The 20,790-nt window shown below is 44.1% G+C and overlaps 1 protein-coding gene across 1 annotated transcript in view; it reads left to right on the top strand.

Annotated features, from left to right (window-relative positions):
- Positions 1 to 20,790, top strand: part of pclob (piccolo presynaptic cytomatrix protein b) — a gene marked incomplete at both ends in the record, with an annotated part of 116,918 nt that overhangs the window by 94,326 nt on the left and 1,802 nt on the right. Inside the window, 12 exon segments of the mRNA XM_080736883.1 lie at positions 513 to 557; positions 2,089 to 2,219; positions 4,055 to 4,081; positions 4,598 to 4,691; positions 8,436 to 8,507; positions 9,569 to 9,857; positions 12,476 to 12,670; positions 16,083 to 16,215; positions 17,506 to 17,565; positions 17,567 to 17,568; positions 19,127 to 19,264; positions 20,257 to 20,402. Of these exon segments, the coding sequence (XP_080593009.1) occupies positions 513 to 557; positions 2,089 to 2,219; positions 4,055 to 4,081; positions 4,598 to 4,691; positions 8,436 to 8,507; positions 9,569 to 9,857; positions 12,476 to 12,670; positions 16,083 to 16,215; positions 17,506 to 17,565; positions 17,567 to 17,568; positions 19,127 to 19,264; positions 20,257 to 20,402 (1,332 nt within the window).

Below are 20,790 nucleotides of genomic sequence, written 5' to 3' on the forward strand. Positions count from 1 at the left end.
AAAGCAGAGAGGGAGATGCTACCTGCCTTTCATGTATGGTCATCGAGGGTAGGCTAGTGCTACAGTAAATTCTATGGGTTTAGGTGGAGTATGAAGAGGTGAGTCTTCAGTCCACGGCGGAAGCTAGTGAGTGAATCAGATTTTTTTCGAGGGTTCTGTCAGCATCCCTGTGTTAGCTGATCTGAGTGAACGGGTGTGGTTGTAGGGGTTGATCAGGCTTTGGAGGTATGGTGGTGCCGTACCTTTGGCTGCGTTGAAGGCCAGCAGAAATGGGGGTATAGGTGTTCGTCATTTATGTCCTGATGAAGATCTATTAAGATCGAAACGTTGACCAGCAATAAACTTATGGAGCTTAACCAGTGTGCAGACTCTATGTCCTCCTTCATGATTCTGCTTGTCTAGCACCTGGGCCACAGATATGCGTGCACTACTCTCTTCATTATAGGTGTTTGTGACATGATATACAGCAAAGGTCCTCTGCCTTTAAAATTGTGCCCTTTTGTGTTTTTCAGTCATCAGAAATGCTGAGGCCTCATCCCATCACTGGAGAAATACAGGTACAGAGCACATTCTCTTTCTCACTTTCAAAAAGAAAAAAAACACACACACACTAGAGCGTAGTGTGTCTCAACCAGTGGGGCGAGAACCAAAGGTGGGTCGGGGGTAGCGTGGTGTTCCAGACCGAGAAGTGTGTGAAAGAGGCTGGCAACGCCAGGCTAGGTCGGGAGATGCTCTGACAGGGTTGTGAATAATGAACAACCCCCACACACTTCACCGTCAAGATGCCCAAAAGGTGGATTATTCCTGTCAAACCCGGTTGAGAACTACTGCTACAAAATACAATAATCTTTTCACTATATGCAAAAATAAATGCTTCCACCTAGATTTGTATTCGTAGTATTTTTTCTTAAAGTGCTGTGCAATCGGGTGGTGCAGAGGAAAAGCACTCGCCGACCGCATTAGAGAGAATGGGATCTGGCTTGACTGACTGCTCCATCGAACGACCGGCTGTGTTCATGGGTGGGAAGCCGGCCGGGGGATTGTGTTTCCTTGTTGCTGCACTAGCGACGCCTACAGGCTGTGGGTCGGCTCCTTCTCTGTCTGCTATCTATCCTTCAGCTCCAGATAGGGGTGGGCGATATGGAAAAATACAATATCACGATATATTTCCAACCGGTATCACCATACACGATCTTATCACGATTCTTTTTCATGTTGGTTTACAACCACCTACAAGGTAACAAAAACTAAAAGAAAAAGATCATTTTCGGAGGTCTAAATTGACCCTGATAGTATACACATGATGGGTCCATTTGGTTTCATTTGTATACTGTCAAAGTTAAGGGGAGACCTTGACACTGTAAAAGTTTGAAAACTACCGATTTAGACCAAAATGCAGAAGTGAATTTTGCAATCAATCTCTGTATTAACAATTCAACAGGATTTTGTATAAGGCTCCCTCATCGTATCTCGATATATACGATATCTCTGAAAAGGCATATTGTGGAGACAGGGACATGCTGGGCCCCTGATTCAGCCCGGGAAAAAGAGTTGGAGGGGCCCTCATTGCACGCTATAGAGAGAGATCTCTCTCTCTATAGCGCTGCTGCTACTCAAAGATTTGCCATTTCAGATCATGACAAGTGACAAGCCAGTGGGCCGATTACTGTACATGAGTTATATTTCGTCGTTGTTGGGTGGAAACCTTGTATGTCCAAAACCGTTTGTTTTGTATTTATCATTTTAAAAATGATTTAAACTAGTGAAAACAGCCGATCTACAAGCACACAACGCCTCGCGATGCGAGGCGTTGTGTGCTTGTAGATCTGCTGTTTTCACTACTTTTGTGCAACGGCCTTGTATGATGAAGCAGGGAACTTGGAGATACGAGGCTTCTGCTCGACAGTGACGATTTACTTTGTTGGCCGCCCAGCCCCCAAAATGGAACAAGGGCCGACATTTTATTTTTTATTTTTTTCCTAATGGCCGTTCGGGAGTTGTCCCGCTTTTCCCAATGGCCAGCACGTCCCTGTATCGGAGATATTGTATGGTCTCAAGGATACTTATCACCATATCGCCCACCCCTAGCTCCAGATCAACTACGACCGAAACCTGGGGAACCTGATCGTCCACGTCCTGCAGGCCAGGAACCTGGCCCAGAGAGATAACAACGGCTACTCTGACCCCTTCGTCAAGGTCTACCTGCTGCCCGGAAGAGGGTGAGCTTCCCTACCCATTTCTGTCCTTCACTGTCTGGTCCGTGTCTGTTTTTGCGTTAATTTCTGTGCGTCTGTCTCGTCCGCTGTCTCTCTCGCTGTCCCTTTGTTGTTTTCCCCCCTCTGTGGATTGTGCTGTTGTGTATAATTGAATTACTACTACTTAACCGGAGGTGACGAGTGAGTCTTGATTGAGACTGGAACTAAGTAGCTAAGGAAACAAGGCAGTGAATGACAATGGTGGCGGCTAATAATTGGATAAATCGGCAAATCAGTGAGTGAATGATGAAATTAGAGTCGATTTGCCAGCCAATCAACCTATGAGATCAGATGCTGAGACTTGTGGCGGTGTCATGAGGATGCAGAGATACACCATGACCATGAGTAGCCTACCCTATATTAGTGTCAGTCAATGATTCCCAAACACACTGGACCAGTTTTTCTGGGTTGCGACTCGCGAGTAAATATATATATACAGTGTGTATATATATATATATATATATATATATATATATTAGGGCTGAGATGCGATTACAAATTTTAATCTAATTAATTACAGGCTCTGTGATTAATTAATCGCAATTAATTGCATTTTAATCGCACATCGATATTTGACCTGAGAAGCATTTTTTTCAAGTAAAACACATTTTGTTGTACAAGTGAATCAACGAGTGAGAATTTTTAAATCTAAATTTTGCATCCACTGGGCCAAGCAAAGCGCTCTGATCGGCTACTTCTCCCTTTGTGTTTGTTGTCTCTTCTTGGTTGGTGCATCGCTATGATCGGTATGCCCGAAACTCAAGGTTCTGTGGTGCAAAAACTAAGTGCGATTAAAATGCGTAACATTTTTTAATCGCGTTAATTTTCTGCAATTAATTAATCGCAATTAATCAGTTAAAGTCCCAGCCCTAATATATATATATATATATATATATATATATATATATATCAGTTTCTTTCTTTTTTGGGGGGTTTCAAAAACATTTTCACAAATGTTACAAATGAAAATTGTGAAAATAACATATCTTCAAATTCAAGACGCAAACACGCACGTGATATTGTGAGGCTATTTTCACTATTTTTTAAAGAGGGTTAAAGTGATTCATTCATCATGTATTTTTGTAAGTTTGGGTCCCGAAAAGACAACACATTTATTTCTCTTTTGGGTCTCGAGCTGAAAAGGTTTGGGGAAGCCCTGGAATAACTCATCCATGCACGTTAAGTGCTGTGTTCACCGAGCTTTTTTGGCGTGGCATTGAATTAAAAAGGCTCAGCCCACTTTTCGAGTGAAGGATTATCTCTCTAGTATCATCTCCCCAGTCAGGCACTCCCTACAAGCCCACTTTCCCTCTCGTGAATAGCCAGAGAACAGATCGATAAGGCCTTTATCTGCCCTGTAACAGTATCTGCTCTTAGCTAATGGCCCTATCAGAACTGTTTATGAGATTGTATAGTCCCTTCTCCTCCTACACCCTACTCCGGGGTCCGGAAAATAAAACCCACCCTTTGTGATTGCTTTTGTTCATGTGCCGTTTCATTTCGAGGAGGGATCTCCACATGACCTTGCTTTTAGAGCCCCAGCGCGTATAACAGCACAGGTTTTGAATTTTAAGTCGTACCCTTTCATGTATGCATTTGGAGGGTTTTTCTTCTTTTGAACCTCGCACCTCATACGGCGCTCAGGGCGCAAGTCTGTGACGCACATCACAAAGATTCTATTCTTCACTGTCTCTCCTTTAGCCCCTTGGGTTCCTCCTCTGACTGTTTTGTTTGTGTTTTTGCTTTCCTTGTTTGTGATAACTGCCCTCCTCCTCTCCCACTTCTGGACTGAACCTCAGCCAAGTCATGGTTGTCCAGAATGCAAGGTAGTGTGGCGCTGCTCTTCCCTTTCAGTTGATCCCATTCTTCCTTCACCCCATTCACATCAGTATATGACTCCAAAGTGTTTTCTTTTTTTCATTCCTTTCCCCGCCTTCATTATCTGTTAAATTCAACAAGAATGCGCTTATCACTGTTTTACTTTTTTTTTTTTTTTTTTGTCTGCTTCCCTCTTTTCCCTTGACCTCTCCCTCTGTTCTTTCTGTGTCCTCTTTCTGTCTCTAATAATTCACGGTTTTGTGCTTGCACTGTTGGTGAAATATGCTGGCGCGCTAAAACAGAGTGGGTGTTCAAATACTTTTTCGGAGTTAATTTGGCATCGGATGTTAATTTTGGTTCATTGTGTTTGTGTATTTTTAAAACTTTGGTTTGGCCTGGGAGTTTTACAAGCATCTTCTGAGTTATGATTTTATTGATTATGTGACCGTGTTTTGACCAACATGCCATGTGTTAGACAGGAAAGAGACACGCGTCTAATGTTTTTCACTGTCATGACATCACAGCGCCGACAATAAGAGAAGGACCAAGTACGCCCAGAAGACCATGAACCCCGAATGGAACCAGACGGTCATCTACAAGAACATCCACCTGGAGCAGGTGCACAAACACTATTAATTAAAAAAAATAGCAGATATACAAGCTCACAGCGCGGCACCGAGTGCCGCGCTGCGAGCTTGTATATCTGCTATTTTTGAAAAATCGTGAAAATGCGTGCAAGAAACCTATGTCAAGGACCCCCAAGATGATATGTATTTGGCCACGGACCCCCATCTCAAAATATTTAGTTCCAGGGACCCCCCCCCCCAGAAGCAAAATTTGAGTTGGAAATGTTAAAAAATACATATATTCAAAGATTTTCACACATTTTCACAACTTTTCAAAAATAGCAGATATACAAGCTCACAGCGCGGCACTGTGAGCTTGTACTGTATATCTGATATTTTTCAATAGCTAAAGTATACAATAATTAAGGCCCCTCCACCACCTTGGGCCCTAGTAACTCAGTCCCACTTTCCTACCCCTTGTGACGCCCCTGCGCGCACACGCGTGCGCGCACGCACGCACGCACACACACACAAACGTCAAACACACACTCCCACACCAATTTACACAAATATAAAAGTGTTCTATCCAGGTACAGTACATAGTGAAACCATTAGCAGTGATGTTGCTAGGTTTTCAATGGGTCCCATTTTTTTATGGGTCCCGCGACGACACACACACACACACACACACACACACACACACACACACACACACACACACACACACACACACACACACACACACACACACACACACACACACACACACACACACACACACATATACCGGTATATGTATCAACTGTGAAAACATCACAAAGGACTTTGATTTAAACAAATAGTGGCAAATAGCTACTTGTATGTTGTTAATAAAGGACAGAAGCATGGATTTACAAGATGATCTCAATCACCTCATCAATATTGCCAGAACGCACAGCTGTGGAGACTCCACCACATGCAGCTCAGCTGGTGCAGTGAAATGACTGATAGCAGGAAGGATAGAGTTGTACCGGTATGCATCCCCGGGATGCAGTGATGCTTAGTTTAGACACAGGATGCAGGGCTATTAGCACCACTGCATTAGTATTAAACCTTTGTAACTCTGAGAGTAACATTAGCACAGGATTTTACATTGTACCCAGGTACACTGTAGGGAATTTGGAATAAACACAGATGTCTTATTTTGGGACTTGGCTGGAGCCATTACTGTCTGCTTGCCAGGAGCTGTTTTTCTCTTCTTCTTCTTTTTTTTTTTTTTGCGATGCCATGTTGCCTCTTATTTCTTTTCCCAGTAGGCTACTGTGGCTAACAATCTGCCTCTGCCGCACCACAGGCAGAACGCTCCAAAACACGCTGCCTGGCTGCCAATCACTACAGCAAAACAAAGGGGAAAGACATTTTGGGAAGTGTGCCTGCCTGTGTGCACGAAACACTGACACCAGTGCTCCTATAGCGTTGCGGTTACAGCAGTGTGCTGCATGTCGCGGCTATTAGAGGTCATCATATTGTGTGAAGCCAGTGTAGGGCTGCAACTATCGATTATATTCTCATAGCGATTATAGATTACTTTTTCGATTAATATATGTTTAATTGAATAGCTCTATTTAATACTTAATTGTACCACAGTGTCACAAAGAAATAGCAAATCTACATGCTCACAGCTTCGCAATATCTGGTGATACTGTAGGTCTGCCATGTCGACATTTTATTAACATTTTGAAGAGTAAAACAGCGTATTTTTTTATTCTAAGTCCATCCATCCATCCATCTTCAACCGCTTATCCGGAATCGGGTCGCGGGGGTAACAGTTCCAACTGAGACCTCCAGATTTCCTTATCCTGTGCAACTTCTTCCACTCCCCTCAGTGTGAGGGAGTGGAAGCCAGTTTGGAGATATAATCCCTCCATCTGGTCTTTGGTCTGCCACGGGGTCTCCTCCCAGTGGGACGCGCATCGAGGACCTTCCTAGGAAGGCGCTCGGGGGGCATCCGTACTAGATGCCCGAACCACCTAAGCTGACTCCTTTCCAAGTCTCTCTCGGGTGACTGAACTTCTCACCCTATCTCTAAGGGAGATACCACCCGTCTGAGGAAACCCATTTAGGCCGCTTGCACCCGCAACCTTATACTTTCGGTCATGACCCACACTTCATGACCATAGGTGAGAGTAGGAACGAAGATTGCTCGGTAGACAGAGAGCTTTGCCTTCCGGCTCAACTCTTTTTTTTTCTTCACCACAGTTCGATTTAGCGACTGCAAAACGGCTCCTGCTGCTCCGATTCTCCGGCTGATCTCCTTCTCCATCTTCCCCTTTCTCTCATTCGTGAACAAGACCCCGAGATACTTAAACTCCTTCACCTGGAGTCAATCAATTTAATTCTAAGTGTTTTTTTTTTTTATATACCTGTAATATATAATTGATTAAATCGATTTGCTGTTGCACTCCTAAGCCAGCTTAGGCAGTGTTTCAACAGTTCCTCTGAGGCTGCCCACTGTTAAGCACATCTCTCCACTGGCATGAGCTGCTGTTAAAAGGATGTGGGCATTGAGTCACTGGCTGAACCCACAGCCGTAAACCAGCTTCCATCACTTCCTACACATTCCCATAAAGAAATGTACACATTGTTCTGTTGCAACCTAATGTCTAGGCCAAGTTATGCAGGAACGCCTACTGAGTGGCAAAAAAACAACTTTCTGGCCTTGACAGCCCATACATCCAACAGAAAAGCCCTATCCGATTGCATTAAACGATGTTAAACAAGATTAAACTCACTTTGCCACTCACTTTACCACTCGATTTGCCACTCGATTTGCCATTTACTTTATGCATGCTCAATTGCTCATACCCTCTATAGCAGCAAAATGGAAGCAATCATGTCGCCAGGGTCTCCAGGGCCAAAATAAACAAAAGAACCCAACAAAACGCTCCTCAGATCTACGGGTTCCAACAGAAAAACAACACTAAGCTCCCTAATGTATAACAAAAACAGGAGAAAAAGGCTGAGCAAAATAAAGCCAGACAGTGCTGATTCCTTGCGGTTTCCAAGACCAGTAGACAAAGCCAATTCTGCCAACTATTAGTCAGCAAAGGGACGTCTAAACAGAGCTGTATAAAGTACTAACTGAAACAACAAGAAAGCAGCCTATTAGCAAACAGCTTAGTGAAGAAAAGGAGCAGTGTTACTGAGCGTTTAATTGCTTTCAGGTGTGGTGTGTGGGTCATTTGGCCACTCAGATAGGGACGTGGCAAACCTGAAAACACACACACGGCAGAAAACATAATCGCGCACACGCCATCACATTACGTGAGGCATATTTGTCTCTCGTAAACGCTAGCCTGGGATTGCTTCACATTTCGGGCTTTGATCCGGCCGGGAGCGGATGGCGTCCAACGTCATTTCCTAGTCAAAAGGGACCACTTTTTGGCCGGAACTATAAAACCGGAATTGTTTCTAACCCAAACTGATTCCCATTTCCATGGCATCATTATTTAAGGGCCTACCCAACAACCCTGGATGCAACGTAGTTTTGATTATTATTTTGAAATGCAAAAAATATATAAATGTGAGTGTACTTACCAGATACTATTTAGCGTGTGTCTACCTTTATTATACACAAGAAATGCTATTCTTAATGCAGACTACGAATCAAAACAAAGCTACACCGCCGACCTAGGACGCCGACCTGTTGTAAACGAATACCAGGCTTTCCCCCGAGAGAGCCTTGTGACGCGAGGTTACATAAACGCTCCAATGTCACACTTCTCTCCCTGCCTTCTCTTCTCCTCTCTCTGTCCAGCTGAAGAAGAAGACACTGGAGGTGACAGTGTGGGACTATGACAGAACCTCCTCCAACGACTTCCTGGGAGAAGTAAGTCCCCTGCGGTGTCTGAGTCACCGTGCCTGTCACACACGTTTAATATTCACCTCTACCCAATGCCTTGATCAGCCTATACTTTAACGTTTCAGATTAGCGTCTCATCCCAACAGGGACGTGCTGGGGAAATGATTTAAACTAGTGAAAACAGCCGATCTACAACCACACAACGCCTCGCACCGCGAGGCGTTGTGTGCTTGTAGATCTGCTGTTTTCACTACTTTTGTGCGACAGCCTTCTATGATGAAGCAGGGCTTTGCTTTGCGAAAAAATTTACAAATTTGAAACTTGGAGATACAAGGTTTCTGCCCGACAGTGACGATTTACTTTGTTGGCAGCCCAGCCCCCAAAATGGAACAAAGGCCGACATTTTATTTTTATTTTTGTCCTAATGGCCGGCCTGGACCGGCCGGGAATGAACCGGCCGTTCGGGAGTTGTCCCGCCTTTCCCAATGGCCAGCACGTCTCAGCCTTATTACAACCCATCCCAAAATTGCTGAAGTCTGGCCTTTGTTTCATGCTTGTACGAAAAATCTCAAAGGCAGTGATGAATGATCATGCACAGGGACGAGCAGAGAATGTTAGAGAGGCAGGGGCTGAAATTTATAAAAGGGCTTTTGGATAACATCTCGAAAATAGCAGCTGCGACGCGTTGTGAGCTTGGAGGTCAGCTATTTTCAATGCTTGATTTCTACACAGAGAGGGCAATTCTTTCAACATAAGATTCTGCATTCAAGTTCAGGAGAGTTTGAATGCTGCCTTCAGTTATGGCATGGAAAGAGGGCATTTGTGTTTCTTTCACCATAGTAAAAACTGCATTCATGGTCTGGAGAGGGCCCTTTTTACAGACGGATAAATAAAAAGGGCTTTGATGTCTATGTGTGCATGTGCCTGATCATGCAGTGCAAAACCGCCTTTCTCTCTCTCTCTCTCTCTCTCTGTGTGTGTGTGTGTGTGTGTGTGTGTGTGTGTGTGTGTGTGTGTGTGTGTGTGTGTGTGCGTGTGCGTGCGTGTGTGTGTGTGTGTGTGTGTGTGTGTGTGTGTGTGTGTGTTAGGTGTTGATCGACCTGTCCAACACCACACAGCTGGACAACACTCCTCGCTGGCTTCCGTTGAGGGAGCAGAGTGAGACCATCGAGCACAGCAGGGCCCACCCTTCTGGTCAAGGCCCCCCGGGGTCCGGAGGGGGACAGGGCCATATGACAGGTCCTGGGCTGGGCCCAGGGATGGGGCACGGGCAGGGCATGGGACAGGGTCATGGACAGTGCGAGGAGGGTCACGATTCCCCTAAGAATTCTGTTATCAAGAGCAGGAGCCATGGAATCTTCCCTGACCCTGCCAAAGGTGAGGAACACCCGCTCCTCATGTTCCTTTGTGCTTTGAGTTCAGTGTTCTAAAATACACTTTTATAGACTTGTTGTACTACCTGAATGATCTACTTGATTGATGATTTTATGGACTTTTATTATGTTTCTGGCACACTTATACAGTATCTTGTTTCTCGCACAATTTTACTTATTTTATTATATTTGCGATGCAATGCGAGAGTGTGGACTAGCCAACTCCAACTCGGGACTCCTGAATAATTGCCTTTCACTCCCCCTCCTGTCTCACATCAGGCTCTAGAGCTCTGCAGCGTTTTTTTGTTAGCTCCACTGACACGTCGCAGTGCATCTATGTAGGACGGTGGTCATTATAATAGTCCGGGGTCGCGCGCAAACAGACATGCATTGATGCCAAAACCCCCCAAGTTCACACCTCAACAGGGTGTCTTAACAAAGAAACGAGCCTGTATTCATATCAATAGACCTGTATAGTAGGCGTTGCGCGACGTGCGCGTGACGTCTCTCGATAAACAACCCCCCCAAACATTGAATCACCAATGCACCACTGACGGTGGTGCGCCTCTTTCCTTTCCTAGCTGTGCCCTGGGTTGGCTCGCACAGTGTCAGTTTGCTTGCCACCGGTTGCCTGACGCAGTGCTCAGCCAGCCATATCCTTCTCTCTCTGACCTTGTCTGTGACCTGTGGTAGGTCCCTGTAGAGGTTCATGTTTCCGATGTGGTCCGCCCATGTGACACCTAGTGCCATTCGTGGCATTCTTGTGTAGGCGCCATCAGGGGTGTCGCACCAAATTCTGGGCCCTGGGTACAAGTATTCACTGTGGGGCCCCTGTGCTTTAACTATTGAAAAATAGCAGATATACAAGCTCACAGCGCGGCACTTGGTGCCGCGCTGCGAGCTTGTAGATCTGCTATTTTAGAAAAATCATGAAAATCTTTGAATATTTCAAATCCTTCTAAGGTTTTTTAAAAAAAACCTATGTTTCGATGTCAGTGGAGCTCAAACCTTTTCATGTGCAGGACCCCCAAAATGGTATGTATTTGGCCACGGACCCCCATCTCAAAATATTTAGTTCCAGGGACCCCCCCAGAAGCAAAATTTGAGTTACAAATGTTCGCTTAAAAAAATACACATATTTAAAGATTTGCACACATTTTCACGACTTTTCAAAAATAGCAGATCTACAAGCTCGCAGCGCGGTACTCGGTGCCGCGCTGTGAGCTTGTATATCTGCTATTTTTCAACAGCTAAAGTAAGAAATAATTAAGGCCCCTCCAACACCTTGGGCCCTAGTAACTCAGTCCCACTTTCCTACCCCTTGTGACGCCCCTGGGCGCCATCCTAGGGCCCTTTCCTGCCGATCTGTGAGGGTCCATGTCTCTGCCCCCATACAGAAGCACTGTAGTCCACTGTAACTAGTTTCTTTTTTTCTCTGAATAATGACACCAATTCTTATGCTAAACTGGCGTTAAGCGAATGTTTGCTCGAGTGACAGAAGCTATAATTTGAGCGATAGGTACTCAGTTGTCATAGAGATGGAGCCTGTTGTCATGGCGACGACAAATACTGATGGCTTCCTCCCGACTGCTGTAATTACACCCTGTGTGTGCATGTCATTTTACAGAAGCCATTTGGACCAGAACACTGTTGCTATAATGCAAATTCTTCCCGTGTTGATTTCGTAAAACTATGACGAAAGATGTTTGTTGGTTACTTTTTTCACTGACTAAAACTAAATAAAAACTGAACAAAAACTAAGATATGATGACTAAGACACAAACTAAGACAAAATATAAATATATTGACAATTTCGTCAACAAATAAAAAGTAGACTGGAACAAAAAAAAAGAAAACTTTGCATGGATGCACCTGGTAGTATCCTCAGTGATGTAGCCCAAGGTCATAGGGGTTTCGGGTCTCGCAACATCATACTCTTCGCTCAGGTGACCCAGCCGGGGTGATCAAGTCCCGACTTTACGTCCCAGTGGCTACCCACGATCAGTCCCATTAGGGAAAGACAGGGCAACACTCTGCTGCTCCGGAACTACTCTGCCGAGACTGGGAGAGGCAATCTGGCCCGTGGAAGGACCAGGCTCTGTGGGTTAACTCATGGCCGGGCTCCTCCTGCGTCATCACCAGGTCCACTCCTGCTCTCACCAGGTCCAGGACCTGTGCTTAGCACCAGACTCCCAGTGCCGAACATCTAATTCAGGTGCAGTGGGTTCCTGAGCCGCTAGCGGCTTGACTGGCCCTCCTAAAGGCCTCACCGTGGGTTTGTTTGGGCTCTTCCTCACGGAAGACACAGGCTGGGGCGCCAACCCATACTGCTCCAGGGTGCCGTCGACATCCCGGCTGTCACCCGTCTCTCCGGTGGTCAGACTAAAATGTTAGGGAGGAGAAGGGATCCAGTAGAACTAAAAGACAGGTGATTTTATGTTTGGTTGCGCTCTGAAAATAGGCAATCTACAAGCTCACAACGCGCTGCGACGCGTCGTGAGCTTGTAGATCAGCTAATTTCAGCATGTAACCAAGTGGTAAAATCAGGCATTATGACGCCATCAAGGCCCGTCAGAATCAACGCTGTCCAGAACTCTCACACTCTGCTCCCTCTTCCTCCAGACATGCAGATGACCCCACTGGAAAAGTCCCACAGCAGTCCGGGCAGCTCTAAGTCCTCCTCTGACGGCCAGCTGCGCTCCCACGGCCCCTCCCGCAGCCAGAGCAAGAGCAGCGTCACCCAGGCACACCTCGAGGACGCTGGGATTGCCATAGCGGCCGCCGAGGCTGCCGTGCAACAGTCCCGCCTCCAACCAAGTAAACCCCGCCCCTACCTGTGATACGCCTCCCGCAACGTGCTTCCTCTCCTTTTCGCATGCTAGCTTTGTTGCAATCTCTTGATAAAACCTGACCTGTCGTTCGTCCGTCCGTCCGTCCGCCCGCCCGCCCGTTCGTTCGTTCGCTCGCTCCTTAACACTTTTCCTATTTACCTTTTGCTCTCCTCATATCGTTTCTTTAGAGCTCAACAGGGTGTTTTGATGAACTTACCGTAGTTTTCTCTTTCTCTTTCTGCCCTATGGGCCACATGGCTCGGCAAAGGCCTTATTTAAGGACTTATTCTGTTTCCTAAAATGGCGACACATCTCAGTAAGAACAGAAAGTTAGAGTATAAAACAACCCTGTTCAGTGACTGAGATCAGTTGAGAACATCAAGGTATTGTAGACATAAACTTAAGAACTTGTCAAATCTTATAGCCTGTAAATCACTTTTACATCTGACATGAAGGCACAGAAAATGCCTTTACTGCCTTTAACTGACACAGTTTGTGAATAATAAGTTTGTTCCATAGATGTAATCCATCTAAGTAGATGCACTGAGTACCATGGATTCGTCAGTACAGACAAATATGGAAAAGCCCCAGCAGTGTCCTGGTGACTAAATCCGAGGCCCCCTTTTTTGTTAACTTTCTAAAGGCAACAAAAACATCATCAAAAGGGCTAGGCTGAGCGTGGGACGTTGTAATGTAATGCTGTGTCGCATACATCAGAGTGTACTACAGTCTGCCTAGACCTTTTGATATTTTCTTTCACCTTTAGATGGAAGCAAAAAACAAAAGGACATAGGATTTAGTTCCCCTTTAAGTAGGACACAAAGTTGTTAGTGTCTGCCAAAAGATATACAAATCTGTAAGACACACATATTCACACACATTCACGTCAGATTAATCAGCAGAGCCATGGAATAGGTAGGGTAGACCAGCTAAAAATAATATTGTCCCAGAAACCCAACCCTCCCCCCTTTTCCTAGTGGACTGTGCATGTGGCAATCCCACACATAATGTTTGTACAGAACTCCAGTGTGGATAGCTAAACCCCAGTATAGAAACCAAGCTAGAATGGCAAACTTTAACACATAAGTACCATTGGGCCAAATTAATTACGTTAAATTGTACTCCTCCAATGGTCATGCCCAACAAAGGCTGTATATTTCATACCGTAATAACAATATAATAAGTAATTTCTTTACTGCAGCATGTTAAATACAGATGAAATACATTGTCACGTCATCCCACTATATGTCACCTTAGTGTGAGAGACGTTAGCATCACTGTCACAGCATGTAGTCTCTGATTCCCCCGGCTAGCAACAACCCCTGACCATTATGATGCCCTTTATAGTGCTCTGTGTGTGTGTGCGTGCATGTGTGTGACATAAATGAACCCTTAGAAGGAAACACACACATGGATTTTGAGACGTTCAGGTTCCCTTCCCCGCCTACTACTCCTATGATCCCGTTCCCACTCCCTCTAAACATACGTGCGGTTCTGAGACTGACAAACCAAAGCAGGAAACACAGACATACCATGGGCGTTCAAACTGAGCCTGACTCCTCGCTCAGCGGCCAGTGAGAGTAAAGACAGCCGTCATCTGACGATGATGAGAGGAACAGAAGTGTCAAAGGGAAGGTGAGACCACAAAGCGGAAATGGAATGCTGAATATGACTAATCCCAATTAATCATTAACACTTTAATGCAAATCACAATAAACAGACATGAAAGAACCCAAAATGACACATATCGTCGTTGTCAGGTGGAAACCTTGTATGTCCAAAACCGTTTGTTTTTTATGATTTTAAAAATGATTTAAGCTAGTGAAAACAGCCGATCTACAAGCACACAACGCGCGTTGTGTGCTTGTAGATCTGCTGTTTTCACTACTTTTGTGCGACGGCCTTGTCTGATGAAGCAGGGCTTTACTTCGCGAAAAAACGTACACATTTGAAACTTGGAGATACGAGGTTTTGGCCCGACAGTGACGATATGTTGCTATTCAAATGTAACATAAGTAAGACATAACATAATAACAATATAATAACTAATTTCAGCACCTACTAAATCTTTTAAGTTTCCTTTGTGTTGGCTTTCCATTGCATTTTATCATCTTGTCCCTTATCTTATTTTTTTTTTAACAATTAGGGGTTGCAATCTCTTGTCTTCAACAACTTAAGTCCTGCTGGCTGTTTATCTTAAAATGGGAATTGATCCATTATTACAGTCATTTTCAAGAAAGAAAAAAAAACAGTGGCTATTTTGGTCTTGAAGGCAGAGAGTTTATCCAACCCTCAGTCTAGACAGAAACAATTCACACATGCCAGTATGCTCCAAAAATCAATCACACGTATTCTGAGCATAGCTGCCAGAAAACCAAGGACATCAGCTGTGGGTTGAAATGGATGACTTCTGGTGAATACTGTGGGCATTGTTGGAGGTTCATTTCCTTTGCTAACTTCTCACCGACATTGATCTGTGCTCCCTCTGATCCAGAGAGAGGGATGTTGCGCAGGCGGTGTGAAGTGTTTCTGTCCTGTTGAATGTGCATCTGTGGTGTCAGTGGAGGATCTCTTAGATGCTGCTGTCCATATTATCTCCAGGGCAGTGTGTCTATGCCCTAATAGCCCTCTGTTAATCCTAACCCCAAACCCCAACTCCAACTCTAACCCAATCTCCAACACCCTAACCCCAACAATAACCACACCCACAATCTGCAGCCCCAACTCTAACCCCAACCCTAACACCAACCCTGACCCTAATCTCCTGCATCATGTTTGAGGACACACACACCACCTTTTAAGTAAAATACATAATCAAATAAAAATAGCCTCTAATTTAGTACACCCAGACACACATACACACACAGAAGAAATTGTGAGGCCATAAACTTTACCGTAACATGATATTGATTAGGGCATTCACCAAATATTCGAATATTCAAATATCAAAGTCACTATTCGACGTTGTTCACCGAAGTCGAATATTCGCTTTTTTTTTCTTTCTTTTTTCTCTTTAAAAAATATATAGTTTATAAAGCTTGGCTAGATAGGAAGTCATAAGAATGAGTTGTCAATGCCCCTGGTGGATGAATTTGTTAATGCTCTATACCAGGGGTTCTCAAACCTTTTTAGGCTGTGACCCCCAAAATAAATATATTTTCACAATGTTCGCCTCTTGCTTACTTAATATTTGACAGTTTGGCCAGTCCTGTCGAATATTCGACTATTCGAATACTTTGAGGTCGAATAATTCGAATACTAAAAATCACTATTCGTGAATGCCCTAATATTGATATGAAAACATGCCTTTCCCCCCAACATGCCAAATGTTAAAGCCCATTTTGTCTTCCATATCTCCTCCTCCCTCACCGTGCTGTATGTGCTCTGGTCACCCACAGGGCCAGGTCACCGGCTGGGTGACCTCTCGGGGTCTGTGGTGCTGTCTGCCCCAAGCCTGGTGGGAGACGGCTTCGACAGCGACGAGGGGGCCGGCACCGGAGTGGACAGCGCCATCTTCCAAGTTCCACGGATGTAAGATCAACACTTGTTTAAATTAGATATAGATTAGATCAGTGTTTCTCAAACTCTGAAATGTCAATGTCTCCTCTTAACTCTGATAGTCAGGGGCGTCACAAGGGGGGTAAAAGTGGGACTGAGTTACCAGGGCCCAAGGTGGAGGGGCCTTCATTATTTTCATATTGAAAAGTGCCACGCTGCGAGCTTGTAGATCTGCTATTTTTGAAAAGTCGTGAAAATGTGTGTAAATCTTTGAATATATGTTTTTGTTTTTATTTATTTTTTTGCTTCTGGGGGGTCCCTGGAACTAAATATTTTAAGATGGGGGGTACGTGGCCAAATACATATTTTGGGGGGGTCCTAATTCACATGAAAAAGTTTGAGCACCACTGAAATAGAAACATAGGTTTTTCAAAAAACCTTAGAAGGATTTGAAATATTCCAAGACTTGCACAAATGTTCACGATTTTTCAAAAAATAACTAATCTAGCTTGTAGATCTGCTATTTTTCAATAGTTAAAGCACAAAATAACACGTAATAATGCGTTCCCAGTCTAAATGGGTTAAAACCCCTCCCCCTACGACATTCATGGGGGGCCCGCTGTGAATCCTTGTACCCAGGGCCCAGAATTTGGTGCGACACCCCTGCTGACAGTGTATATGTTACAGTTAGATTGGGTAACTCAGTTAGATCGTGGTAAGAGCACTCGTTTTGTCGTTCTAACCCTAACCCTAACCCTGACCTCCGTGGGGTGAGGCGCTATCATTCCGCCCCGCGCCGCACGACGAGCGCTCCGGTTCTCGATCTAACTGTTTCTCGATCTAGCGGTGACATATACATTTCTACACTGTCAGAGTTACAGACTTTTATGGATCAATGTAGACCCCCCTAAAGGAACCCACGGAGTCCTTGGAATCCACTTTGAGAACCACTGGATTAGATAACCTTTATTTCAGACATATAATATTAAACAAAAATACAAAAATACAACAACAACTACACATAGCCTGAGTACCAGACCGTTTACACTCCAATTTAAGCCCATATCATTTCAAAACATATAAACATTGCCCCCGGTGTTTCCAGAAGCTCAAGGAAAACCTTGTATCACTCCTGCGTGATCTCTGTTAATTATCATTATTGACTCCATCGGTCTACACATGAATCTATACATAAAATTACTAATAATGTCTTTGACATACTGTACATGTATGGAGGAAATGTTCAGGGCTAACTAACATTACATCCCTCTGCGTGGACTGCTTTCACATGAAATCTACCGTGTTCTAATTTGCTCTCCATAGCGGTAAGACCATTCCCAACGGCAACGACAAGAGCCGACTAGGACCGCCAGACAACGAAGGCAAGTAGCACGGAGCATTCTGATCAATAATGCTGTTCTGAGAAGCTGGAGTCTTGTAGAGGATGTGTGCTATCTGGTTATATTCCCCCATCTGCTGGCCATTCTCAATCATAACAGTTTTATTTAATCTGCAGCAATAAGCATCTCTCATGGAGGCGCTTATATCGCTTAACCACCTCTACACATCCCTGTGTGCATTATTATTCATCTCCTCTGTTGTGCTCAAGTGGTCAATTAAGTGCTTATTGTTGACAAACAATTATTCGAGCTGCGTAATGACTCAAAACTCGTCTTGCACAAGTGGATGTCACACTATCCTCCCCTCTGTCATAACTGTATCTATGATTCATGTAGCCTGGGTGTCACGATGGCTCCCACCTAGCTCCAGTTTCACTCCATCACAAAGAGATAGAGACCATGCACAGCCAGGAAGAGGGGGTCAGATGGTCATTGCCATGGTGGTGCACAACTAGTTTACAGTTTACAGTTTACAGTTTAGGCATTTAGCAGACGCTTTTAATCCAAAGCGACTTACAATAAGCAGATAAAAAACATCACAACTAGCTTCCCAAAGAGTTCAGGCTTTTAGCCCGCCTTTAGCCCCTTCAAATGATTGAACCACAATCAGATTAATAAGGCAGTTATTTCTGAAACCCCTTTGAAACTGGAGGGAGGAAGAGAGATAGAGAAAGCTCAGAGAGACAGAGACAGAGATATGCACCCTGACCTGGATTCATTTTGGTGGAAGCCATGGATCAGCGATATGCAGTTGCTGAATAATTCAAAACCGGCAGAGGGGGAGTGCATGCATTTCCTATGCCTCCATACATACCTGCAGCCACCTCTGTGCACGCACACACACACACACTAGGGGTGTAACAATACATTTTAACAACGATACGATACGCATCACGATACATGGTTGTCGATATGATACATGGACGATATACGTTCGATTCAATGATTTAAAATATTAATAATATAGTCACTATTTAGCAAAGACATTAAATCTGTGTGAAACGTGTCAATAGTGCATGTTTTTAAGGGAAAAATCTATTATTATTATGATTCTCTAGCAAATACGTGGACATTATTACACATACCGGTATGGACAAACCCGCACCTTGTCATACATGTACACAGAGATTACACACATTTATCGATAGACCAAGAGTAGCTATATGGAATGGAAAAGTAATTGAAGACCTCTTTTTAATTTTCCTTCTTAAAATTGCTAAACATGGCACAAACACTTAGTTTCCATACAATCAATTGTTTGCACTGCAAAACGATTCAATACCGATTACCGGTATCACTATCTGCATTGTAAAACGATACCGATTCGATACAAAGCCAAAACGGTACGATTTATGCTTTTGCATATCGATATTGTAGATCATTGCAAATTAAAATAGATTTTTCGATTCAGTTACTATATCTATACACCCCTAACACGCACGCACACACGCACGCACACACACACACACACACAGGCACGCACAAACAAACATTCACACACACACTCTCTCTCTCTCTCTCATTCCTTCTTTTATATGGTCCAGGTGGTAAGACCCAGGTGATGGGGGAGATCAAGGTGGCTCTGAAGTATGAGATGAAGACAGAGGGAGACCAGCTGGTGTTGGAGGTCCTCCAGTGCAGAAACATCACCTACAAATTCAAGAGTCCAGACCACCTGCCAGGTCAGCAGTAGTTTCTCAAGAACAGGAACAAAACAGAGAGGGGGCGCTGTTTTTCTCTTTTATTTGACGATTGCTAGCCAGATTGGGTCATCAGAAATGCGCGTGCATTTGTCGGTATCAATGAGTAAAGCCAGTCCTTCATTCAGTGGTGTAAAGTAACTAAGTACACTTACTTAACTTTTGAGGTATTTTTACTTTACTTCAGTATTTCCAGTTTACAGTACTTTTGCTTCTACTCCACTACATCTCAAAGGCAAATACCGGTATTGTACTTTTACTCCACTACAATTATTTGAGAACTTGAGTTAGTTACTTTGCAGATATAAATGATTACATTATAAAACACACTTTATTCTATACCTGGCTATTTGAAAATAACCGATCTACAAGCTCACAACGCGTCGCATCACCAAAGTACCTATGAGAGTGGAATTCGCGTTCCGTAATGCATTTCAATGGGAAGGGGGTGGTTTATGTCAGTGGAGGATATCTGCGTGCCGCGCCGACCTTGCATTTATGCTGGAGCAGATACATTCTCCACGCAGATTCTGGTTTCCCCCCTCTGTCCAAGCGGGTGAGTCAAAGGCGGAATGGGGAGGGTTCTGGAAGTGACTGACAGGCGCGGCACTGGCTTTGGGACAGAATGCGCTCACTGCGTTTTTAGTCAGCCGCGCACCAATATCCAAGGGCGACCATATTTTGCTATGTGTGCACCCTTATGGAGTATTTCTACATTGCAGTATTGATACTTTTACTCAAGTAAAAAAAAATTAGTACTTTCTCCACCACTACCTTCATTCAATGTGAATGTTTATGAAAGATTCACCACTTAGCCCTACAATATACTTCATTGTACGATGAATAGCGAAAACAGCCTAAAAACAGGGCATTTAAAAAAAAAAGTTTGTCTACAAGTGGTAAATTTAAGTGCATTTTGAGTCCAACACATTTCTCCATTGAATCATTTTTTCTTTAATTCCTCTGTCCTTCAGACCTGTACGTGAAACTGTACGTGGTGAATGTGGCCACTCAGAAGAGAGTCATCAAGAAGAAGACCCGGGTGTGTCGACATGACCGAGAGCCCTCCTTCAATGAGACATTCAGGTTCCCTCTTAACCCAACTGGACACTCCATACAGGTATGGCTCAACATGTGGTGAGCTAAAAACTAGGCTGAAGGCACTATAATTGTCTTGCAACAGTTGCGCATGACTGAGTAAAGGATAGTACAGACCAGGCATGGAATTTCGTCATTTTAGGGGCAAGGCCACTTGGCCTTTGGTGTTGTCCATTTTTTGAGGGCACAAAGGCCAAATGCCAGGGCAGGAAGGCTATCAAATAAAATAAGATTTTAGTCCATTGAAAGAATTTGTTGAATTTAATGGTTAGGGATGATAACCTAATCGTATTTAGAAACTGATCCATGCTCAGCCCTGCATCAATCAAAGTCACTGGATTGGTTTAAAGATGGGGACTTGGGGGAGTTAAGATTTCAGAATCTCAACAAAAAAACACTGGTGTCTACAT

Source organism: Nannobrachium achirus (assembly GCF_963921795.1).
Source record: "Nannobrachium achirus genome assembly, chromosome: 11".
Classification (NCBI taxonomy): Eukaryota; Metazoa; Chordata; class Actinopteri; order Myctophiformes; family Myctophidae; genus Nannobrachium; species Nannobrachium achirus.